The sequence below is a fragment of the Lactuca saligna genome, chromosome 5 (genome assembly GCF_052625555.1).
Source record: "Lactuca saligna cultivar CGN05327 chromosome 5, ASM5262555v1, whole genome shotgun sequence".
Taxonomy (NCBI): domain Eukaryota; kingdom Viridiplantae; phylum Streptophyta; class Magnoliopsida; order Asterales; family Asteraceae; genus Lactuca; species Lactuca saligna.
In genome coordinates, this window is record NC_136421.1 from 154637970 (window position 1) to 154661559 (window position 23590).

The 23590-nt window shown below is 32.7% G+C and overlaps 1 protein-coding gene across 1 annotated transcript; it reads right to left on the reverse strand.

Moving 5' to 3' along the window:
• Positions 1 to 4948: 4948 nt before the first annotated feature.
• On the reverse strand, positions 4949 to 23044 carry LOC145045860 (wall-associated receptor kinase 3-like). The gene is made up of 8 exons (XM_078994160.1): positions 22962 to 23044; positions 12099 to 12110; positions 11882 to 11957; positions 10279 to 10643; positions 10146 to 10225; positions 9601 to 9945; positions 7067 to 7240; positions 4949 to 6025 (listed from the first exon to the last, which is right to left on the reverse strand). The coding sequence occupies exons 1-8, from the start codon at positions 23042 to 23044 to the stop codon at positions 5355 to 5357; spliced, it is 1806 nt and encodes a 601-aa protein (XP_078850286.1). The 3' UTR covers positions 4949 to 5354.
• Between the last annotated feature and the right edge of the window lie 546 nt (positions 23045 to 23590).

The window sequence follows — 23590 nt, forward strand, 5'->3', positions numbered from 1 at the left end:
ATGGACCCTTTGATAATGGTACACGGGACTATCACAAACTTAGCTTTTCTCTTTACCATTTGTTCAACCGAGTTGACTATGGCCGATCCCTTTCCATTGGGAAGAGAATGCTTTTTCTGTATTTCCAGTGTCACCATTGTCAATGTCCATAAAGTTTCAGGAAGTTGATCTTAACAATAGATAAGATCATTAAGGGTCTTGTCATAGTCTATTTCATAGGTGTTCCAAAAGAACTCACTATGTGACTTAGAAGGTGATTGAACCACCAACTTTCTCAAGACTTTGACACCCAACTCTCCCGGCTTGTCAATATGTGACTACATCTCCAAGATGTGATCACACCAAGACCTTTACTTGCCAATAGGGCTCGAGTGACTTTAAACTTTTTTTAAGAACTTGTGGGGTAGGGAGAATAATTGGAGGAGGTGAAAGAAGTATGATTTCCATGGGATATCATCTTCATTTAGGAAAGCTTGTTTCAAGAGATTTGGGAAGATCATAAATGTCTAAACCAGACATGTTTTGGGAGATATTCAAGATAGTTGATCTTAAAGTCCTTAATATGACACCCAATATGAAATATTAAGGCTAGGACCCAACAAACTATTTTATAACTTAGAAGAGGTATGCCGTAATCCAAGCTATAAAACAATTTGAAGGTAGGTGAATGACGATTCACCAATTTCCACCAAGATAAACGAAATGTATTATTAGGTTTTAATTGGTTTTTGAAACTCCTAGATCTTTTGAGATTCATTGAACTGTTCAATGGCATGTTTTAATCTCGAGTGTGCCCTTCAGGTTTTGTGACTGGGATGCCGAGGATCACAAAACAAGGTGTGAAGTAACCATGCAAATTACTTGGTACCCTTAAGTGTTTACCCCTCAATCGATGTGCCGGTTAACCACACACGCTCCATCGATACTATGATAAACATTAAGTCACCCTTTGCCTACCTTGTTAAATACGAGTTAGTGTGCCGGTTAACCACACACGCTCCACTAACCGACTTAAACAAAGTGCAAAGTGTAATTTCATGGATTAGCACCTTATTCACATTTTCCTAAGTAACTAAGATTGGGAATTATTAAGAGTTTAGTTACTTAGTATTTATCATTAATACTTTTAATGAAGGGAGAATTATAGTCATGTCAAACCCGTTCGGCTAACGACCCTCCACCGGTCAAGCAAGCGGTGGGTAAGAGTGGACACCCATTAAGTTGCCATTTTATAGGCAACAACCTTATACCCACCTTATAGACCGGCTTCGTGAATGAGGCGTACTAGCGGTAAGACCGACTTTACTCTTATACATATATATATTATTAACTTTTAATATTATAAAGTATAAGGGTTGAATTTTAACTTTTAAAATTCTAAGGGCTAACTTGGAATTAAAGTATTCATAAGAGAAAATTTTACAAATTCCAAAACTTGAGGGCAAGTTTTGAAACTATTCAAAACTAATTAATTCCATAACTTATGTGTTTAAAGTAGTTTTAATCCAAAAACTCTTCAAGTTCCATAACTTATGGAAGACTTTAAACTAATAAAAGAATTAACTTTTCTTTATTTTTATAACTTATGGAATTAATTAAGGTTACACTTTTTTTTTTATTTTTTTTATTTAATGAAGAGACTCTTGGTCCTCCATAACTTGAGAACAAATTATGGAGTCATAACTCCAATTAATTAAAACTAGACTCTTCATTTTTGTAACCTTTGCCAATTTTATGAGTTTTATGAGACTTAAATGTGACTTTTCATATAACTTGAGGACAAGTTACAAAAACACATTTTAGAATCAACTCTTAGATTAAAATGGATTGAAAACAACTACTTCATTCAACTTTTCTATTAATCTAAGAAACTCATAAGAACAAAATAATTCAAATCAAACTTTTTCATGTAATTAGTCTAACCTTTAAACTAATACAAAACATGAATCTATTGACAATTATCTTTGAAAATGGATTAGCATGAACATTACCACATTAAAAACAAGTTTATAAGTTCAAAAACAACTTAGGGTAATGTTCCTAGTCCATTTCTAGCCAAAAACCTCGAAGATATGCTGTCTGGGGTCCAACTCGTCGAGTGCATGAACAAAACTCGGCGAGTTGGATGCATTTTGCCTTGGACTCGTCGAGTCCCTTCATGGACTCGGCGAGTCTGCTGGGTAGACAGCAACAAAACTCGATTTTTCAGCTTCTATTGCAAGTATAACAAGAAAACAAGCCTAGGCTCTGATACCACTGTTGGGTTATGAGCATTCTAACACTCCTAAGTGTACATGCAACCCTAAATACCTTGGATCTATGTTTTCTCTATTATACATGCAAATATGAGCATCCAAGGTATTATCCTAATCTAGCATACAAAACAGTCAATAAAGCAAGATAGAATACATACCTCTTTGATGTAGAATGTCTTCATGAAGCTTGAGTGCCTAGTGCCCCAAGTGTGACACCTCAAATGGTTCACACAACACCATAAACACTTGGAATAACTTAGAGAGAATTCTACACTTCATGAAATCGGCTAGCCCTCTCTAGAATAATCTAGTGGCCGATTTTGGTCAAGAATAGGATGCTTATATAGTTATACAATTAGGGTAAACTCTAATTGTCATGACTTTCCATTTCCTTGGATCCATGGGTTCAAATACACCATGGAGCATCCATGGAGCATCATATGGGTTTTGGCCCAACTAGATAATCCATGGAGCATTAGCCCACTATATAAGTATGGATGATTTACACAATCAACCCATATATTCAATACTAATTAAATAATCTTATTATTCTTATTATTAATATACTAGAACTTATAATATATTAATAACCATAAGTGTCTTATTTCTCTCATTATAGTCTATCCAAGTGCATGATGCCATGCAACCCAAATGGACCATGCCGGGTCGGGTCAAGTCTTACCAATTATAGTTATGGACTTAGACATTAATCCAACATGGATATCCTTGAAATCGTCCATATGGTCCAAGAGATAAGGGGTTTTAAGGCTTATCTTAGGGTTGCTTGGTGGGCAAGTAACTAGATAAGGATAAGGACTGAAACCCTAATCCTAACCCTATATAAAGACCCCTAGGCCTTAAGAAATCATCCCACTTGCTTTTAAGAGATCCCTAGGCCGATTTCTACCTCTCATCTTTTCTCTATAGCCTCTCCAATTGCTTGTGGTGTTTGTGAGCCATTAGAGGCACTACACTTGTGGTGCTTTCTTTCAAGACTTTGGGTTTGAAGATTTAAGTTGTTATTACAATATAACAACAAGAGGTATGTGATCTATCCTTATATATGAATTTCGAAAATAGCAACATACTTTAGGGTTTTATTCATGTGCTCATAAAGTTGTATATCTAATAGTGAAAACATAGATCCAAATCTAGGGTTGCATGCTCACATATGATTGTTTGTATAAAATCCATGAAAATTTTGCTCAACTGTGATGGTATCTAATCAATAATCAAAGGACACACACATTTTTCAGTTTCCTTCATTCTTTCTTTATTATTTTTTTTTTTTGAAAAAGTGTGATATTAATCTAATAAAACTATTCTCAGATGCTATGAGCATACCGGTGATCGCAAGTATTGGTGCAGGAATTGCTCAACATTTCTCACATGTTTTTCAAAAGAAAAATGCCTCAATGCCTGATGCAGGCATTTTTCATAAGAAAGAGGTATTGCAATTTAATTAGTGTTTTACAGAAAATATATAGAACATTGATGGATTAGGATTTACACCTTGGCATTTTTAAGACATTTTTATACCGGGTTTTGACTTTTGATTATATAGGTAGTAAACCATATTTGTAGAATCTTTTAGTTTTTTAGTTGATTCAGTAATTTTTTTTGTGGTTAGTTTAGGTTCAACTTAACTTGATGGCACCTTCAAAAGATAACTATTATGGAATCCAACAAGCTAGTCAGGGACTGATATAGATCATCTCATAATTATGATTTAATTTTCAAAAGTTTAGTAAGTAAAATGTAAGTTTTGTTATTTGTATTGTATTTCTTTTTTATGTTAGCATGAAAGTATGCTTTATAGCACTGTACATTGCATCGGTTTGAAAAAAATAAAACAATATATATCCAAACAGTATGACAGTAAAATGTTGTTCGGTTCATAGAAAAAGTGTTCTACATCCTAAACATATCAAACTAACACAAGTATATTCTCATTTATGCATTATTTTATGATAAATTGGTTGGTTTACCATGTGTGTTATGTTATTTCTGAGATTTTTTTAGTTTGTGTTATTTAAACACCAACCATATGTATCATTTGCTCTTTAAATAGTCAAAGACAATTTACATTTCTTTTTTTATGTTAGCATGATAGTTGGCAGAAATGGTCCCTGTTGTAGAATAGACAACATAAAAAAAATATGCATTTGTTAATTACATATCAGGTCCTAATGTAAGAAACAATTACGTAATTGGTCCTATCGCAGTTAAATGTTAAAAAAAGTCCCTATGAGATTAAATTCTTAAATAAAATGTCCATGTGATAGTTTACTATTACAAAAACTAATTATGTAACAGTTTACTATAACATGGATAATTTCTGTATCAATTTACTGCCATATGGACCATTGTTGTAACAATTTACAACAATGATTTAGAATTGAAGTTTCAAGATATCATGAATTCTCCTTCTATTGATGCGGATTGTAGGAAGATTAATAATTTGGCTGGAAAAAATTGATTGGATTGAACATTCTTTTTGACGATTACAAAAGTTTGATTAGGTGCAAAGGAGACAAAACATGATGAAAGATGAGGTAAATGATGAATGGCTACTCTTTTAAGTTGTTTATTGAGTTGGTTATCATGGGAGAATCGATATGGGGGTAAAAACATTGTCAATATATTATATTTAGTTATAATCTTTTTAGTTGGGGGTACAATAACATAAAATATGTTTGCAAATAATATTTTTGTATATATATAAAACAATTTTTTGGGATTATTGTAATACCGCTAACGCTCCATCTAGCTCTGCTACTGCCCATAAGAGAGCAAAAGAATGGAAGGAGCACTAACATTACACAAAAACTGCATAATTAAAGATAGACTCTAAAAACAGATAAGAATTGGATCAATCTCAATTCTCAAAGATCATTGGGGGTTTATCAATCTGCTGGCTGAATTTCTAGAATCATGGTTCCATTAATTTCTTCATGGGCTACCTGTTCAGGCAGAACAGCGGGATGTGTTGTACTATGCCTCCTTAAAGCTTCAAGCTCAAGTTCAACGGTCCTCAAGCTCAAGGATCCAAGTACCCAAGTGTGTCCTGAACAACAGTGTTGATGTTTATTTATTTATTTATTTTTTTATAGAAAACAACTTGGAAATACCAAAATCAGACAATTTTGCACTGAAGTCATTATCTAATAATATATTTACGGACTTTACATCTCTGTTGATGATGGGGGTGGTGGCATGAGATTGAAGGTATGCAAGTGCAGATGCAGCTTCTACAACAACCCTCAATCGATTCTCCCATGATAACCAACTCGTTCCACCCTCTTCATTATGAATGTGATGGAAAAGTGTGTTATTGGGAATGAACTCATACACCAATACCGGTACCTCCACTTCTAAACAACATCCCAACAGTTTTACGACATTTCCATGGACGATTTTCATTATTACCAATACCTCATTGATAAATTGTTCATTTTTAGTCTTACCCACTGAAACAGACTTCTTTATTGCAACAACGCGTTTATCCGACAATACTCCTTTATAAACAACCTCAAAACCTCCTCGACCAACAGTTTGCTCATTTGAATAGGTATTGATTGCTTTTGGAAGCTGTTTGGTGATATATACAGTCACGGTGTAAGCAACCTTTTGTGAATTCAGTTTTTGTTTGAGCAACACACCATCGTTTTTCTCAAAAAACTTCTCTCGTTGCTTCATAAGTTTCCTCTTCTTGATGCTAAAGAATATCCCAGTGATCCCAGCTAATGACAAAATAATCCCAACCAAATCTACATGAAAAAATATAAGGAAAATGATCAGTTAACCAGATGAATACTAAACATGGGAATGCTTGTAATAATGCCACATTTCCAACAATTACGTATACCACGGAATTATTACAACTTATCTTGCAAATATTGGTTGTTAATCCATGAAATATATGTTTTTTCTTGTAAATGATACTTGGTAAAAGTAAAAAAGAAAAAACAATTTATTTTACGAAAAAAAAAATCTTGAAACAAGTATTTTTTGGATTGAAAACAAAAGTATGTATAATAAATTTGTGGTTAAGATGTTTGACTTTTTGTGGAGAAACACATATTACCTATTACACATTTAAATGTAAATGAATATCTTCAATTTTTACACATAAAAATAGTAAAAAATGGATTCAAGCCCATATTTTTACATGGAAAAAGTAGTCTTGGATAGAGTATAACATAGAACCTATATAAAGCTTAGTCTTTGATAGAGTAGAACATATAACCTATATAAGCTTATCTCAAATCAAATATTTAGAAAAAATTAGTTTCTATACACATTATCAACCAATGGATTTGTCCGATTAAACCCAAATCTTTTATATACATTAGCAAGCCAATGAATTCTTACTTTTTTTATTTGAATATAAAACATTATATAGTGATCTTTGGTGATCTGCATATAGACTAATTAAATTTGACAACGTTACCAAACAATTTTTCTGAACCTAATTTTCTATACATTTGAAAGAAAATGTAAGGCCAATTTCGCAAAATTTTTATATATTTTGGGAAACATGTACACTGAAGAAGCAAAATTCATGAAAAAAATGTTAATTGTATGAAGAAAAAATCATAAAATATGTTACTTTGGGCCACTTTAAAAAAGTAATTTCGAAAAAATAATATATTTTGACAAAATAAATTATCAACTTTGATGCATTGGTCAAAAGGATTTGTGACCGTACACATTTTGACTTGCAATGCTTAATTTATTGTGCCTAATTATATGATGTTAGATTTAAGTATTTAACAAATCATTAATAATAATACTTGTGTGAAGTATACCAACAGAGAATACCACCACTGGAAATTTTGATTGATTAGCAACCGGTCGACAGCCGTATTTTTTATTGACTTCGTCTTCATATTCTTGCAAACATGTACAACTGTAATTCCCGGGACTATTAATGCATCTTCCATAACAAGGGTAGATGCTATTATCCTCGCACTTGTTGATATCTAGCAAACAGAGTTATTCAAGTATTAAAACAAATAGGTACGAAATGTGGCATACACATGGTTTTAAAATGAATGCACATGCTAGTCATATTGTCACGTTAATGTATTTGTTGTATGTGTGTTCATGAACGGCTCAATCATTTTAGGAGCTCTAAGTCACCCAAAAATTTGGGATCTTTTGGCTTTTACTAGACTTGAAAATAAAAAACAAATGAGATGAATATATCGCAGAAAATAGAATCAGTAGAAGAATGCAATGTCGTTTCAGTTTTATAAATACAGCGACAGTTAATTTATTCTTCCGCTTCATTTATTCTATGGTTACCGGATTGAATTTTTTAATGGACTAAATTTTTAGATTTTGAAAAAACATGGGGCCCCTTAAAATTGAGGGACCTAAACCCTAGCTTAAAAAACATCTACATAGAGTCGGCTCTGTGTGTGTTTTGTATCTAATTTCAAAATTAATTGACTAAGACAAAAAGGGTTTACTCATTTATATTTACATATCTCATTTAGACCACTAGAGTAAAAATAATAATGCTAAGTGATTTATCTATATCTTTCACCTTAATTTTCACTAATTTTTTAGATCTAAAAATATATCCCAACTATATTCTTTTTCTTCAGATTTTTATATATTCACTAATACTTTTCAATTTAAACGACTTTTATAGTTTGTCTAAAATCATTTGGTTTTAATAACCCTAAATTTTTTGTTAATAAATAAATATAACAAAACAAATAATTTAAATTAATTTTGATATTAATATAACAAGTATTTTATTAAATAAATAATTTCATTCATAAGCCATCACAAAAAATATTAAAACGCATTTGTAAAAAGTTATACATATATTTAAAGAAATATGACACATACGTTTAGAAAAATTTAACAAAGAAATATTAAAAAATGTTTAAATTTAAAATATATTTGAAACAATTTTTCATATTAAAAATATAATAATAAAATTAAACAAATACTAAATTAATAACTCAAATTTTAAACATGTTAAATAAACTAGATATAAATAAACTTAAACTTGAACAAACAAATATGACAAGTAAAAGTTAAGCTTAATTTATAGATTTATAAATTATGTTCTTTCAAATATAAAGTTTAGTTGTGTTAATATTATATTCGATGTAAAAAATAAAGTGGAATCGAAGAACAATTATATATATATATATATATATATATATATATATATATATATATATATATATATATATATATATATATATATATATATATATATATATATTTCATATTTTTCTTTAACATAAAATATTGAAATTTTTTATAAATAAAGTGGAAATGAGATTGCTTTTTAATTGAAAAATAATTGTAAATTATTAGTACGGTACAAGCACTGATGTTTTGAAAATAAGACTAGACTAATAGAGTTAATAGAGTTCAACTGTTTTCAATCGATATGGGTCTATCCTTCAACTTAAAACCCAATGGTTTATAATTAAGTTAAAATAAGCCATTTCACTCGAAAACATATTCAAATCAGCCAAGTGGAATGTTGTAAACCAAACTTAATAAAACAAAATATCCAAAAACAAATAAAACCTTATTTTGAATTGGATCTTTAATGCAAAAGACAGCCTAAGTTTATAATTAATGGACCAAAGCCTAAATATAACCTAAGAAGGTCTCCCCATCTTGCTTTTAATAAGCATAACTTTATTGGGTATAATCTTGATGTGGAAATTTGAATAAATAAGTATTTATGGTCTTTACATTTTATGCTTTAATTTATTATCTAGAAATGGTACGCTACTTTGACCAAATTGTTTAGAGTTGAAAGAATGGGTGATTAGTTGTACTAGTCTTAGGTAGAGTAGTTAGTATGGCTATTTTCATGCATCACGTAGGTGTTTTAAAAGCCTATATATAGCCCTTCATAATTCTTAAATATGAAAAAAGGAGAGTTTCTTTTGTCATTACTTTTCTATACAATCCATACTTAATTCATTTGTGCAAAAACTTTTTTTCTCCTATACTTAATTCATTTGTGCAAAAACTTTTTTTCTCCTTAATGTCATCACATCGAGTAATAAACAAACACAAGTGTTATTCTTAGTGTAAGTTTTGAGGGTCCATAATCTACAAACTCTACTCTCAACACTTTTGATGTGGGATGGGCCATAAATTAAATTATACTCTACTTCTCTCCTTAGGTGTTTTATTAATAAGTATTTTATATCTATCATCTTTGTAGAAAAATAAGTTTTAAAAGCTAACTTTGGACTAATACAATGAGAGCATCTATCTACTCAGGGTTTTGGGACCAGTTTGTGTCAAATATAATTTTTATCGGAAATGATTTCGTTCTAAATACGAAACTTACCTTGGCAGCCATTATGAAGATAAGGATTGCCCTGGTAACCTTTATTGCAGCTGCGGCGATATCCACCAAGATCTTCATCGTCCATGCAGAACCTATTTGCCTTGCATTCTGTAGCCTGTGAGCAATTCCGCTTGCCTCCTCCAATTACCCAATCCACCAGGATGTGGACATGTGAATCTAAAGAAAGCTTTGAATCACTATACAAATCACGTGCACCACCAAAGCGAAAGTGGTTTTCCTCAGCAAGAAATGCAAAACCACAAGGATTGAACGACCATACATTCATACGGTTAAAGGAGCCAATATTTACATTGAAACCCTTGAGAGACCCTTTTGTATTGATGTCTGTCAACACGTCAACCCAATTCCAGAGCAGTTACCATTAATGTTAGGCACATTACTTACGTTAGTACATATGCCCATACAGCCACTAGCGTAGTTGGGTCCATGCGGTCCTCTGATCCAAGCATAGTTATTGCATCCAACGATAGTAAACTTGTTTTTAGACGAAAAAGAGAAAGGGCCCACCTCATTGAATGCCATACCTGAATTACCACTAGTATCGTTCACAGATTTGTTGTAGCAAGAGCCAGCAACAGAATTGAAAATGCTGATCTTGAAAATGCTGAATTACCCAGAAGTTGACAAGATAGTGTTAGCTAGATGGGAGAAAATAACAATCCCGTTACATTGTTTGGGGTTTGCATTAACTCCAAGATTTTATGATAGACAATATCTTCAAAAGTTAGCACCGGAGGTATTCCAAGGAAAACTCCAAATCTAGATAAAGAGATTGTGATTGGTGTCATGAAAGCATTCCATAGAATGTACGAAAATGAAGAGGAGGAACGAGAACAATTCGCAACATTCCATATGAAAAAAGGAATCTGTTCCATGGTGGCAACACAAACGGATGCCGTGACAATGGATGCAATAGATTGGCGGTCAACATATGGAGCCGAAACCCCGGAATTAGCCGTGATAGCAAAGAAGGTACTTTCCCAACCGATTAGTAGCTCTTTGGCGGAAAGAAATTGGAGTACCTATTCTTACATTCACAATGTGAAAAGAAATAGGTTAAATTGCAAAAGAGCCGACAAATTGGTTTTCATTCACTCCAATATTCGACTCTTATCTGGTTTCTCGGATTTATATAGAGCGGGCCCATACAAAAAGTGGGACATGAATCCCGAAAACACTTACATTGAAGGCTCAAGTTTACGATTAGAAAAATGCTTTGGGAGAATTTAGATGAAGACATGGAGAATGGGCAAGGAAAAAGACAACGCGTAGATTGAAGAAAACTTTTCTGTTAAATTGTTTTTTTGGGAATTCTAGTTTTTGGTTTTTAGTGTTGGAAACTTGGAATCTGTTTTGATGTGGTGCTGGAAAATTGTTTTGATATATTGAAGTTTTAATTTATTACTTAACTGGTTTTTAAAGTAATTTTGTTGAGAAATATTAGAATTCTGCTTTTTGTTTTCCTGTTAATGTTTTTTGAAGTAAAATATGGCTGGAACTTTTGTATTAACCATGGGTACATCGTACCGAAATACACGATACACCGTATCAGGATGTACCGAAATGAACCCACCCCCGCCGTATCCGATACGTCCTTACGCTCGTTCTCGATCCTCGTTCCCGTACCGCAAACTATGTGACTATGGTGCAGATGCAGCTTCTGCAGCAACCCTCAATCGATTCTCTCATGATAACCAACTCGTTCCACCTTCTTTATTATGAATGTGATGGAAAAGTGTGTTATTGGGAATGAACTCATACACTAATACCGGTACCTCCTCTTCCAAACAACAGCCCAATAGTTTAACGACATTTCCTTGGATGATTTTCGTTATTACCAATACCTCATTGATGAATTGTTCCTTTTCGATCTTACCCACTGAAAGAGACTTCTTTATTGCAACAACGTGTTTATCCGACAATACTCCTTTACAAACAATCCCAAAACCTCCTCGCCCCACAATTCGCTCATTTTAATAGTTATTGGTTGCTTTTCGAAGCTGTTCGGTGCTATATATAGTCACAGTGTAAGCAACCTCTTGTTAATTCAGTTTTTGTTTGAGCAACACACCACCATTTTGCTCAAAAAAACTTATCTCGTAGCTTCATAAGTTTGCTCTTCTTGATGCTAAAGAATATCCCAATGATCCAAGCTAATGTCAACATAACCCCAATCAAAGCTACATGGAAAAATATAACGAAAATGATCGGTTAACCGGATGAATACTAAACATGGGAACGTCATTTGCAATAAAGCCACCTTTCCAGCAATCACGTATACCACAAAATTCTTACAGCTTATCTTGCCCATTCTCCATGTCTTCTTGAAAATGATACTTCATAAAAAAAGAAAAAAAAAAGTAATTCGTTTTGCAAAATAATAAAAAGAAATAAGTATTTTTTGGATTGAAAACAAAAGTAGGTACAATAAATTTTTAGTTAAGCTGTTTGCCTTTTTGAAGAGAAACACACATTACCTTTTAACACATCTAAATGTAAATGAATATTAGAAATTTTTACACATAAAAATAGTCACGGATGGGTTCAAACGCAGAGTTTTACTCGGAAAAAGTAGTCTAGTCTTGGATATAGTAGAACATAGAACCTATATAAACTTATCTTCATTTACAATCAAACTTAAATAAAATATTTATAAAAAATTAGTTTCTATACACATTAGCAACCAACGAATTTGTCCAATTAAACCCAATTCTTTTATATACATTAGCAAGTCAACGAATTCTTACTTTCTTATTTAAAAAAAACGTTATATAGTGATATTTTGTGATCTGTTTATAGTCTAATTAAATCGGACATCTTGACCAACCAATTTCTGAACCTAATTTTCTATACATTTGAAAGAAAATATAAGGCAAATTTCGCAAAATTTTTACTTCCTCCGTCCCAAATTGATAGTCCACTTTTGACTTTTTAAGTCTTTTTTCTTTAACTTTGACCTTAAATATTTTTATTTGTTTTATATATTACTTGATAAAACTTATAACAATGAAAAAACATTTGAAATACAATTCATTCATATATTTTGCATCAAGTATTATCATAAAACATGTTAGTTTCTGCAAAATTCATGAAAAAATGTTAACTGTATGAAGAAAAAAAATCATAAAATATGTTAGTTTCTACCACTTGAAAAAAGTAATTTTGAAAAAATAATATATTTTGACAAAATAAATTATCAACTTTGTTGCATTGCTTAAAAGGATTGGTGACCTAGGTCATTGAATCCATTTCAATCTAACATACAAACATGAAATCCCCAATTTGAATTTTTAGGGTTTATGAGGATTTTCACCCAAATCCTCAAATCCATCAATAAGATGATTGGATTGAGGTTGGGATCATGAAAACAACTCAAGGGAGGTTAGAAAACAAAACTCTAATCAATAAATTACACTAATTTAGAAATTGGGGTTTTCCTAAACCTTTAATTCAAAGTATAGGCGTAGAAGAGAAGACATTATACCTAGCAAGCTTTTGATTCTTCTTTCCTTTGCATGAATGCTTAAATCACCTCTTGAATCAAAACATAGAGGTTGAAGAAGATGGAAAAGCTATTGGAGCTCCTTCTTAGCTTGAAAAACAATTAGAACGAGGGGAAGGTGAATACACCTTATTTTCAAAAAGTTTACCATTTAGTCCCTCAACTTTGCTTATTTTTTCAATTTCAACCCTAAACTCATATTTTGTGATTTTAACTTAAGTTTTGACATAATAAGTCCTCCTTCATCCATTATATAACTTTTCTAGTCCATCCCATTAATTGAATCAACCCTTTGGTCAAACTCACTTTGCCAACTAGACACGTTTGGTCCTTTAACTTTCAAAATGTTATTATTTTCCACTTTTAACTTTTAAAAATCATATCAATTAATGTTATGATTAACCTATAATGATTTAATTATATAAATAATCATTTATTTACTTTATTAATATAAGAACTTAATCTTAAATTTTATGATGGTTCAACCAACCATTAACACTATCTTTTACACTAAAACCTATAATTATAGTGTAAAAGATAGCTTTAACACTAAACCTTTCAAACCCATTAAACTATAATTAATACTAATAATAGTATTCTAAGTATATTCCTATCTATCTAGTTTTTATAATTTTACAAAAACAGCCCATATATTTATTAGGATTTTACAAACTCGATCATTTATATTTTTTATACTACTAGGATTATACTATATATGGTTAATTCATTATATGTTGTATATAATCTTATATTGCATTTTAAATTATTAAATATAATAACATAGATAAAAAAAATATTAAATATAAACTATAATTATATAATTAAAAAAAAACTAAATGTATGTAAGTTCAAACTTCATTGACTAATATGTATTATCCAAAATTTAACACTAAATATAATATTGATAAATTGTATAACATTATATTTGGTGTTACACCATTCACCAACACTAGATATAGTGTTAAGTTTAGTGTAATGTTAAAGCATTATAGTGTCAAATGTGATTAAGTATATGTTTTAATGTTGGGTTGGAGATGCTCTTAGTGGTGTGGATTATTGTGTATTAGGTCTCCTTAATTCCATCAAAATTGGAATGACATCTTTTTGGGTGAAATCTAGTTTTTTTTGGGTGTCGATACATGATTCGCTTAAAGATCCGTGAAATGCCTCTTACCATTTTTGCTAGCATGAGGTCTTCTTTGGATTGAAATGAAAGGTCATTACATGAAGGTTCACATTGACTACCGTAAAAAAATACTAATAAATTTGAATCTGTAATTTTTCTTAATAAATAAAGAAATTTTTGCCACATGTCTTCTTCTCCTTCATTTGGACACATGATATTTTCTAGAATTTTTGAATTTTTTATTTTCCATTTGTCATTTTATTGTATTTTTTATTTTATTAAATTAAAATTCCACATTTAATATGTAAGTTAATAAGGTAATATATATATATATATATATATATATATATATATATATATATATATATATATATATAAAAGATATTTATTAGAAAGAGTTTATATATATAATGTATTCAAGACATTAAAGCCTCATTAATTTTAATAATTCAAAAATTCTCATTTTTCTTATAAATTAAACTTTTAAAATTGTTAAAATTTCAAATATTTTTTTTAAAATAACTTCATATAATACATGGATCTCACACCTATTATTAGATGAAATGAGAGATAATGGGGAAATGGAACCTCATAAGGATAGTAGCAGGCCTATGAGCTTTCTTTTCTTAGTTTCTTATGTTTTGAATTTCTGTAATAAAAAACAGGGTTCGAGATATAACACTCATAGCCATAAAGCCATTTTATTTCACCAATACTGTTTTCAATTCCATTATAATGCTCTTTCATCAAAAACAGAAACATACTTTGACTTGTATACAAAATGAGATCTTTTTTTGCTTAGAAAATGTTGACTAGTATGTACATTCCCAAATAAGAGTCACAGTTCCAAAATGATCTTCAATGGAGACAACGTTTGTGTCAAGTGGTCATCCCTTTATCATACATATATAATATCTTTCATATTATATAGCACTTAAGGAGGTCAACTATGAAGTCAAACATAGGACCAATCAATAGTCAACTCCTTCTCTAATACTCAGAAGTGTCACAATTATACATACTAACTAGAAAAGATCCCCCGCGTTGCGGGAGCCAGAAGGTAGCCTGTGATGACTCACGGGTAACTTTTTCTGTTGGTTTACATATATACACATAAACAAAAAGATTAGTCGAGACGCAGCCTACTTGCTCCACTCAATGCTTGTCGTATTTTGTGGTGCTAAATATCTCTACGAAGTAGATGGAAGTAAACTACATCAAAAAACAAAGCAAGAAAAATAGGTTAAATGCATGAAATAACACTGTACTTTTGTTGTTAAGTTTACGACAACATCTTACTTTCTCCATTCCTTCAGCAAATACGTGCAGAAAGAAAAGAATAAACTTAAAAAATTAAACTAAAAATACTTTAAACCCACTGAATGTTCAGAGGAATAGCAAATCTTTTTATTAGAAAGAACAAATAGCGACGTACTTTTTATAAACAACCAAAGAACGTAAAATTTGCCACCCATAAAATAGCAGTGTATTTTTCATTCATTGCTCAATTATGAACACTTACAATTCAACCCTTGGACCTTTAATTAGTTCCAATCAATTCTGAATTAATTTCAAATTAATTCTTATTGATAATTAGTTCATTCTGATTTATTTCATATTAATTTATTAATCATAATAAATTAATAAATCAATTTTCGATTTCCAATTAATATATCAATCACATAAAATATTAACAATTATTTTCCTCATCATTTCCAATTTGTTTATTCATCATATAATAATCTAATAAATTATCTTCTCTCTACAAATGTCATTCCAACAATGTTCTAGTTATGAGAGCAACCCAAAAAAAGACTTTACGTCTAATTACAAGAATCTACCAAATGTCATTCCCACTTGGAAGTTTGTAACTACAATTGCAAGTATAGACCTTGAACTAACCAACAAATAGTGCTTTCCAAAGCCACTACCAAACTCCGATTCGCATAAAACGTTGGCCCTAAGATAAGTGATCAACTATTCCTTCATTTTACAAGATATCATATCGACATGAGATATGGATTAGAATCAATCTCATAGTCCAAGATTCTGTTTCTTGATTTCCTTATTTTTGACGACTAAATTCAGACTACTAATTGGAAACATCAATTTAGTCAAGGCTCGGCCAAACACTTCGGATGTTGGAAATAAATCATCTAAGGGCCCAAAGATAACGCTTTTCCCGTTAAGGCAAAAGGAACGAATTAATTTGACTATATAGTCATACATTTCACTAACCAAATCATGCATGTAATTACTCTTTATAACATCCAGTTACGAGATGCATTTGGGTAAACCAATGCACAGCTGATTCGTAAACTACGAATTATATATCTTCTTAAGAAAAATAGATATTGTCGTTTTAGAATTACTGGTAATAAAATCCATGAAGTAATCTCTAAGCGTGGGTTTATCCAATACTGAAAATTCCTTTTTTTCAATGTACTCATGAATATTATAGTAATTCCAATTGCAATGTCTTAACCTTAATCGACAATCTACAATCAATTCACGACAACCTTAATTCACTACTTACTTCCAAAATTACGAGCAACTGTGGAATTGTAAACAATATTAAAACTACTCAGGGAAGTAAATATGCAAAGCGAAACTCAATAATAAATTAATTAACTATGTTTTCAAACTTACTGAATATAAATAATTTATATTATTTAATCATCATAACAATTACAAATTTATTCATTGTATAATGTTTCGAGTAATCAACTAACTACTTGAATTAGATAACATCAATCAATCCTATGTTATGAACATGCATACTATGCCTCTTTCTGGTGCTTCCTTTGTGAATAGATCTACTTGACACTATTCCAGTGATTCACATTTCACAATTCCAAATTCTTATAATTGTCTAAGATATAGTGGAATTGCATCTATACATGCATTATCTTTCTGGTATGTCGAGGTTCTAAAGTCACATAGATTGACCCTTCTATATTATAGAATGTTCCACTAGAACTTTTTACATAGAGCAAGTCCATGGTTATGAAGTCTCAAATTCAAGATACACTCCTTGAACACTTCTCTTACATTAAAGGTTCCAACTCACATGTAGATTTTGCAAACATATCCTATTTTGGAAACATTTCCATATTCCTATATGAACAACATTCTGACCAAGAATCACCTCAATCTAGAACGTGTCACAATGGTCCGTCCTATAACATACTCCTACCATCCACAAGCAACCAATTCTTTGGTAAAATCTTAAAACATTCTTGACAGTTATTTGACTACTTCAGTCACATGCAATTCTAATATTTTTCATGCAATATTAAAAGCATTTGGAAATAGTATAATATAATATTATAGCATTTGTAATCGATCATATATCTGAAGCATATGGGACACTACTCATTATTACAAGGGTCCAATATTTTTTCAATTCCTTGCTATAATATTTCCAGATATAGAATCTCTAATGCTGAAACATTTCAACATGCTATTCATACATGCATTTGACTAAGTTAAACTATACAATCTAAACCTTTAGATTGGTAACGAAATTGGACTAAAACTTCTTGCCCCGCTTTATGATTCTTGTTGGAAAGTCATGAGCATGTAGTTTACAGTATCCTCTAATAAAATATTTATGTCTTATTGCATATCTTTGATCATGTGGTAATCTACTTTTTCCTAACATATGAATCCTAAGTAAGTTCACCCGACATTCACGAAGGGGCTAGGTTGAATAATATTATTTAAATGCATTTTGATGAAGATCGTCCGTCGTTGATATTTTTCTTTTTGTGGATCTTTCAATTAGTGCAATGAAATAAACGGTAGCATCTTGTTTCCTGTCATTTCAGAGCCATGGACCGAAAGTTGATTGTGTAAGGTTTTGAGCCTTAAGGAGAAAAATTTAGTCCTTGTGGAAGGAGGTAATGTTGGTTAATAGATTTAACCCTAGAATTGTGTTAAAACCGAAGGGTAGAAAGGAAAAGTCGTAGGCTGTGTTCTTGTATGAAATCTGGATTTTCTTTGAGAATTTTATAGTCTAGGATATTTAGATGATATTGTAAATCTCTTCAATACCTTTCCGTGGATATATAGAACGTCGAAAACGGAGTTGGAACGAAGAAGTTACAGCCATTTGAAGTTAGGACGATTTTTGGGTCAGCCACGTATGTTGGGCGTAAATTGAGGATGCCTAAGTACGATGGGTATAATTTGAGTATGTTGGACATACGTAATCAGTGCCCAAACCTTATTTTCTTCGTTTGAGCCCTATTTAAGCTCCTTAACTTCCATAAACTCATTCCATTCTCAGCCTCCACCTCTCCAACACCCTCTCTTGAAACCCTAACCCTGTATTGAAGCTTGTGAGCAAAAAGAATGTGTTTTTAAGTTCTTTGGAGTGTTTTTGGTGCACCTTAGAGAAGAAGGAACTCATTGAAAAGGATTTGGTTGCATTAGAGCTTGTATACCCAGACTTTGTTCTCCGTGATCTTTCTCCTAGAGGTATAAAGTTTGAATCTTGATGATGAAATTTTCAGATCTAGCTAGTTTTGAGTGTTATGAGATTTTGGTCGCTTTAAGTTACCTCGTTATGGATAAAGTTGGAAACCTTATCCATCTAAACATCATTTTGATTTAGATCTGAAGGGTAGATACTTGGACTTAATGGATTAAGTTGAAAAAGATGCACTTTTCGACCCCTTTAAGACTTCAAAACTAAATCTTGTTTGTTAGGACCATTCTAATGGATAAAGTTGGAAACTTTAAACATTATGGAACTATTATGAACCATAAAAATGTGATATTGTCCCTTTCACCTCTTCCATACAAGAGTTGTGATGTCTTATCGGGTTAAGGACTTAGGGTTTTGATCATTAAATACTTTATTGCCATGTAAAGTCATAAAGTTGGAAGCTTTATGAATTAGGATATCATCTTGGATCTGAGTTTTGGACGTAAGGGCCTAATGGAGTAAGCTCTTAATGGAGTTTTTGGGATTGGGCTGCGTAGGCTATGTGTATGCGGTCAGAGCCCCGCTTTTGGGTCAACATCAGAGTAAGTTGGGCATAATCTCTTGGTATGTAGGGCATATATGTTGGGAAGAAATATTGACTTTTGCGACCTTAACCGTTGAGTTTGACTTTAACCAGGGTTAACACTTTTTGACTTAAGGGTATTGTTAGCTATAGTTAATCCATAGTCTCTATCTGCTGAATAGGTGGGATGTAGACCTGGTATTCGGAGGAATGTATTGTTCAAATATTCGTCATAGTGTTAGGTGAGTTGTTTCCTCACTGTACTTTTGGGTCGAAGGCACCAAGGCCTACCCATTGGATTGATATGTTGGTTTACTGTATGTTGCTATGTTGTAGTGATCTGTTAGATATGTATCCTATTTTATAGGATGTTGATATGTTGTAGTGATCTATAGATCTACAGGTTTGTTTATTAGCTGATTATATGTTTATGTGTTATGTATATATCGATAAGTTTTTGAGTTGTGGTTTAGGCTTTACTACTTTGTACATGAGCCAACAGACTGGGGGATTCCAACCCGATGGTTGATTGGTGTGACATCCCCATTTTCACGGCCAGAAAAGACCGATTTTGTTTATGCTTTATAAAAATCAGAGTATTTCTTTTAATAAAAATGTTGCGGAATTTGTTCCCAGAAAAACATGATAAATACGTTATTAAAACATTTTCGAAGAAACATATTTTATTCATTTCAAAACATTGGGATGTCATCATTAATACAGAAACATAAGCATAAACAGAAGTTACATTTATTTACACTAGTGATCTACATCTCTTTAAATCTCTCAGTGTAAAGTGACTTCGTATCAACACCTGTGATATAAATAAACTGAGTGGGTCAGGTTGGGAAACCTGGTGAGTACATAGGGTTTTCAACCCACAATAATATAATTATTATGTTTAATCAATCAAGCAATTAAACCCAATTACCCATCCCCATTATCTTCTTTACTCTTAAGGATCTACCCTAAGAATCAGCTATTTCTCGTTCATTCATTCCTAAGGATTATCCTAAGGAATCGACACAAAGTACATCCTAGCCACGGTTTACACAACGGGCACTAAGTCTGCATAGTCGCCAGGGTTTAGGCATCAAGTCTGCATGATCACCAAGGTTTAGGCATCAAGTCTGCATGATCACCAGGGTTTAGGCATCAAGTCTGCATGATCACCAGGGTTTAGGCATCAAGTCTGCATGATCACCAAGGTTTAGAGTACACTGAGTGAACACATCGTTCACAACACCTACAGGTTGCGAGCCTGCTAGTGCTCCACTGACTGTCTAGAATAGTCTGTGGTTGTCATCCATACTCTGCTGAATGACGGGGCCATCATTTGGGAAAAAGGCTTCTCACATTATCCACCTCTCACCCTCACCTCGTGTTCTATAACACCTCTCAACTCATCATTCAACTCATATTCCATCTATTATATCTACCCATGTTTACCCCAACATTATCGTAGATATAAAATACATGTACAGTTTAAATCATTTAAAACATGTATAAAATCGTTCATTTAGCATAAACAACAAGTACTCAGATAATATGCACACATAGCACGTAATTTATATAAAATACTTCATATCTATGTGTAAGATGAAAGGGAACTATGCACTCACCTGATAAGGTGATGACTTGGTACTTGGACAACACTTCGTTACTGTTAAAACAATTTCCCTCGGACAAAACCTAGTATCATTACCACTAGAGTTTAGTCTAACGTTAACTGCGACAAATTAATTAGTCTGACTATTATTATGCGTTAATAACACTTAATATAACTCATAATTATAGCCCAAATAATTATTTTAAGGGCCTAATAACATTCCTATAATTATTTGAAAGCTATATTAAAAATTGCGTAAGCGTAGCACACTTACAACGAATTTTATCGAAAACCGGGACTTAATTGGAGCAGCGTTTCGAAACCGAAAGACTCCTTTTTCTCGGGACTCCGGGAGCCTCGAGGCTTCCTTAGGGTGCTAGGGGTTCACCTAGACTTTAGGAGGGGTTTGGAACCCTAGAGAGAGAAAGAAGTTAGAGCGAGAAGTGAAAAATGGTGTGGAAAGCAGGCCATCTTCACATCTATTTATAGGGGTTGGGGGCTTCGGACTACGCTGCGCGTTCAGCAGCTACGCTGGGCGTAGTCCCGGATAAGGTTGCCAGCTTCGCACAACTGGCTCGCACTCGGACAGGACACGGCTGGGATCGTGCCACGTCATCAGCTTCGCAACAGGTTTCGTAATTTCATGCTTCAACTTTAAAAATTCGTAACTTTCGCATACGAGCTCCGTTTTCGACGTTCTTTATATCCACACGAAGGTGGGAATGTACTCTACAACTTTCGTTTAGACTTCATCGGCTAATTTTGGCTCGATATTAAATTTTATATTATCAATGGGCCGGGACAGGATTGGTCCGTTAAATCCTCATAAATTCTTCATCCGACATCCGTTTTTGCCCATATTTTTCTCGTTACGCTACTCTCAACGAGATCTTCGATTATCATTTAGGTCGTGTCGGCTAAAAATCACTCGATCCAATATTCGAATTTCGGGCTGTACACCGCTATTCCGAAACTTCGAAAAATCATAACTTCTTCATACGAAGTCAGATTTGAGCGTTTTTTTTTATCGATGTTCTTAGTTTAACATATTCTACGTCTTTTGTTTAGATCGCTAAGGATAAATCTTTCTCTATCGTAAATTCACTATTTACGCTTCCCAGTATCGTGTCGGTTCCATCGAGAAACTTCAACAGGTCATAACTTCTTCGTTATAACTCGGATTTTGGTGTACTTTATAGGTACGGAAACCTTGTGACATTTTATACAACTTGTTTAAGATTATTTGTTCTAAATAATCTTTTGTCAAAAAGTCGTTTTCGACCCCTATTGCCTCTAATTGACTAGCCCGGATTTGCGGGCGTTACAATTGGGCCCGAGGGTATTCCATCCCGAGGATGACTGGACCCGTTGTATATTAGCATTCCAACCCGATGGTTGATTGGGCCCGAGAGTAGTCCATCCAGAGGATGACTAGACCCGTTGTGTATTGGCATTCCAACCCAATGGTAGTATGGGCCCAAGGGTATTCCATTCCAAGGATGACTGGGCGCGTTGTATTAGCATTCCAACCTAGGGTATTCAATGCCGAGGATAACTGGACCGAAGGTTGACTGGGCATGGGGTATTCGAACCCGATGGTTGGTTGGACCCGACATTCTTATTTGCATATATTATATGTTTGTGTGGTGGTACTTTGCGGGAAACGCACTATACTTTGTTCTTATAGTTTTAGTTTATGGTTTCAGGTACTTTGGTTTTGAACAATGTTTTGGAATTAATCTTTTGTAAATAATGATGTTAAATGGTTGATTTTGAAAATTTTAAAATTTCTTGATTTTTAGAATGTTACAAGTTGGTATAAGATCCCTGGTTTTAGTGAATTGGATGAACATTCGTTTGAATCCCGACTCAAACTAAGGATCTATGAAAAGTTTTCAAATTATTTTCGCATAGTTCCAAATTATCTTCCAATTTATTTTCAAAATAACCAAGGAAGGATGTGATGTGTACGATTAGCAGGAGGAAGAAAGCTTACCCGAAGTTACCACATGGTTGTTTGTTATGATATGATATAATTGTATATTAATGATAGGCTAGGGATCTTCAGGAATTGCATGATAAACTTACCTGATGTATGATGCTTGATAGACTAGGGTTGCTTCTTGGATGAAATTGACATTATTAATGTAGTTGCTTAATGTGTGCATCATCGTTGTACATAATAGAGATTCTATAGCCTAAGAATGTTTGATTTAGCTTTATTTACTGTTCTTGTCTGATTAAGGGCTTAGGTTAGTGTCAAGTATTCGAATTTATATGGGATCCAACGTTATGTATGATTAGCATGCACGAGAGGGTGCAGGGTTGGTGGAAGTTTGATGAGCAGGTGCAGTTCATTGCAGATCAACATGAGAAAGATTAGCCACTCTTGATAATGTGAGGATAGGATAAACGTGTATCCTAGATGCTTGGGCCTAGAGGTCGGGGATTTCGTATGGGGATCTGCTTGATTTTAGTGTGTCTTAGTCCTAGTCGACTCCACTACTCGAATGTTGCTTGCTTTTTGCTTTTTGGGACTCATATTGATGTGAGTTAACTACCAAATGAATACAATAAATTACTTTATATGAAGGTTAAATTATCTTAGAGTGAAGGATTTGGTCCTATTGCGCAACTCTTGTTTGAGTCTAACCATTGTAGGGTTGAGTCCTTTAGTCGAAATATTATTTAATATTTGTTGCATGTAATCATATTCA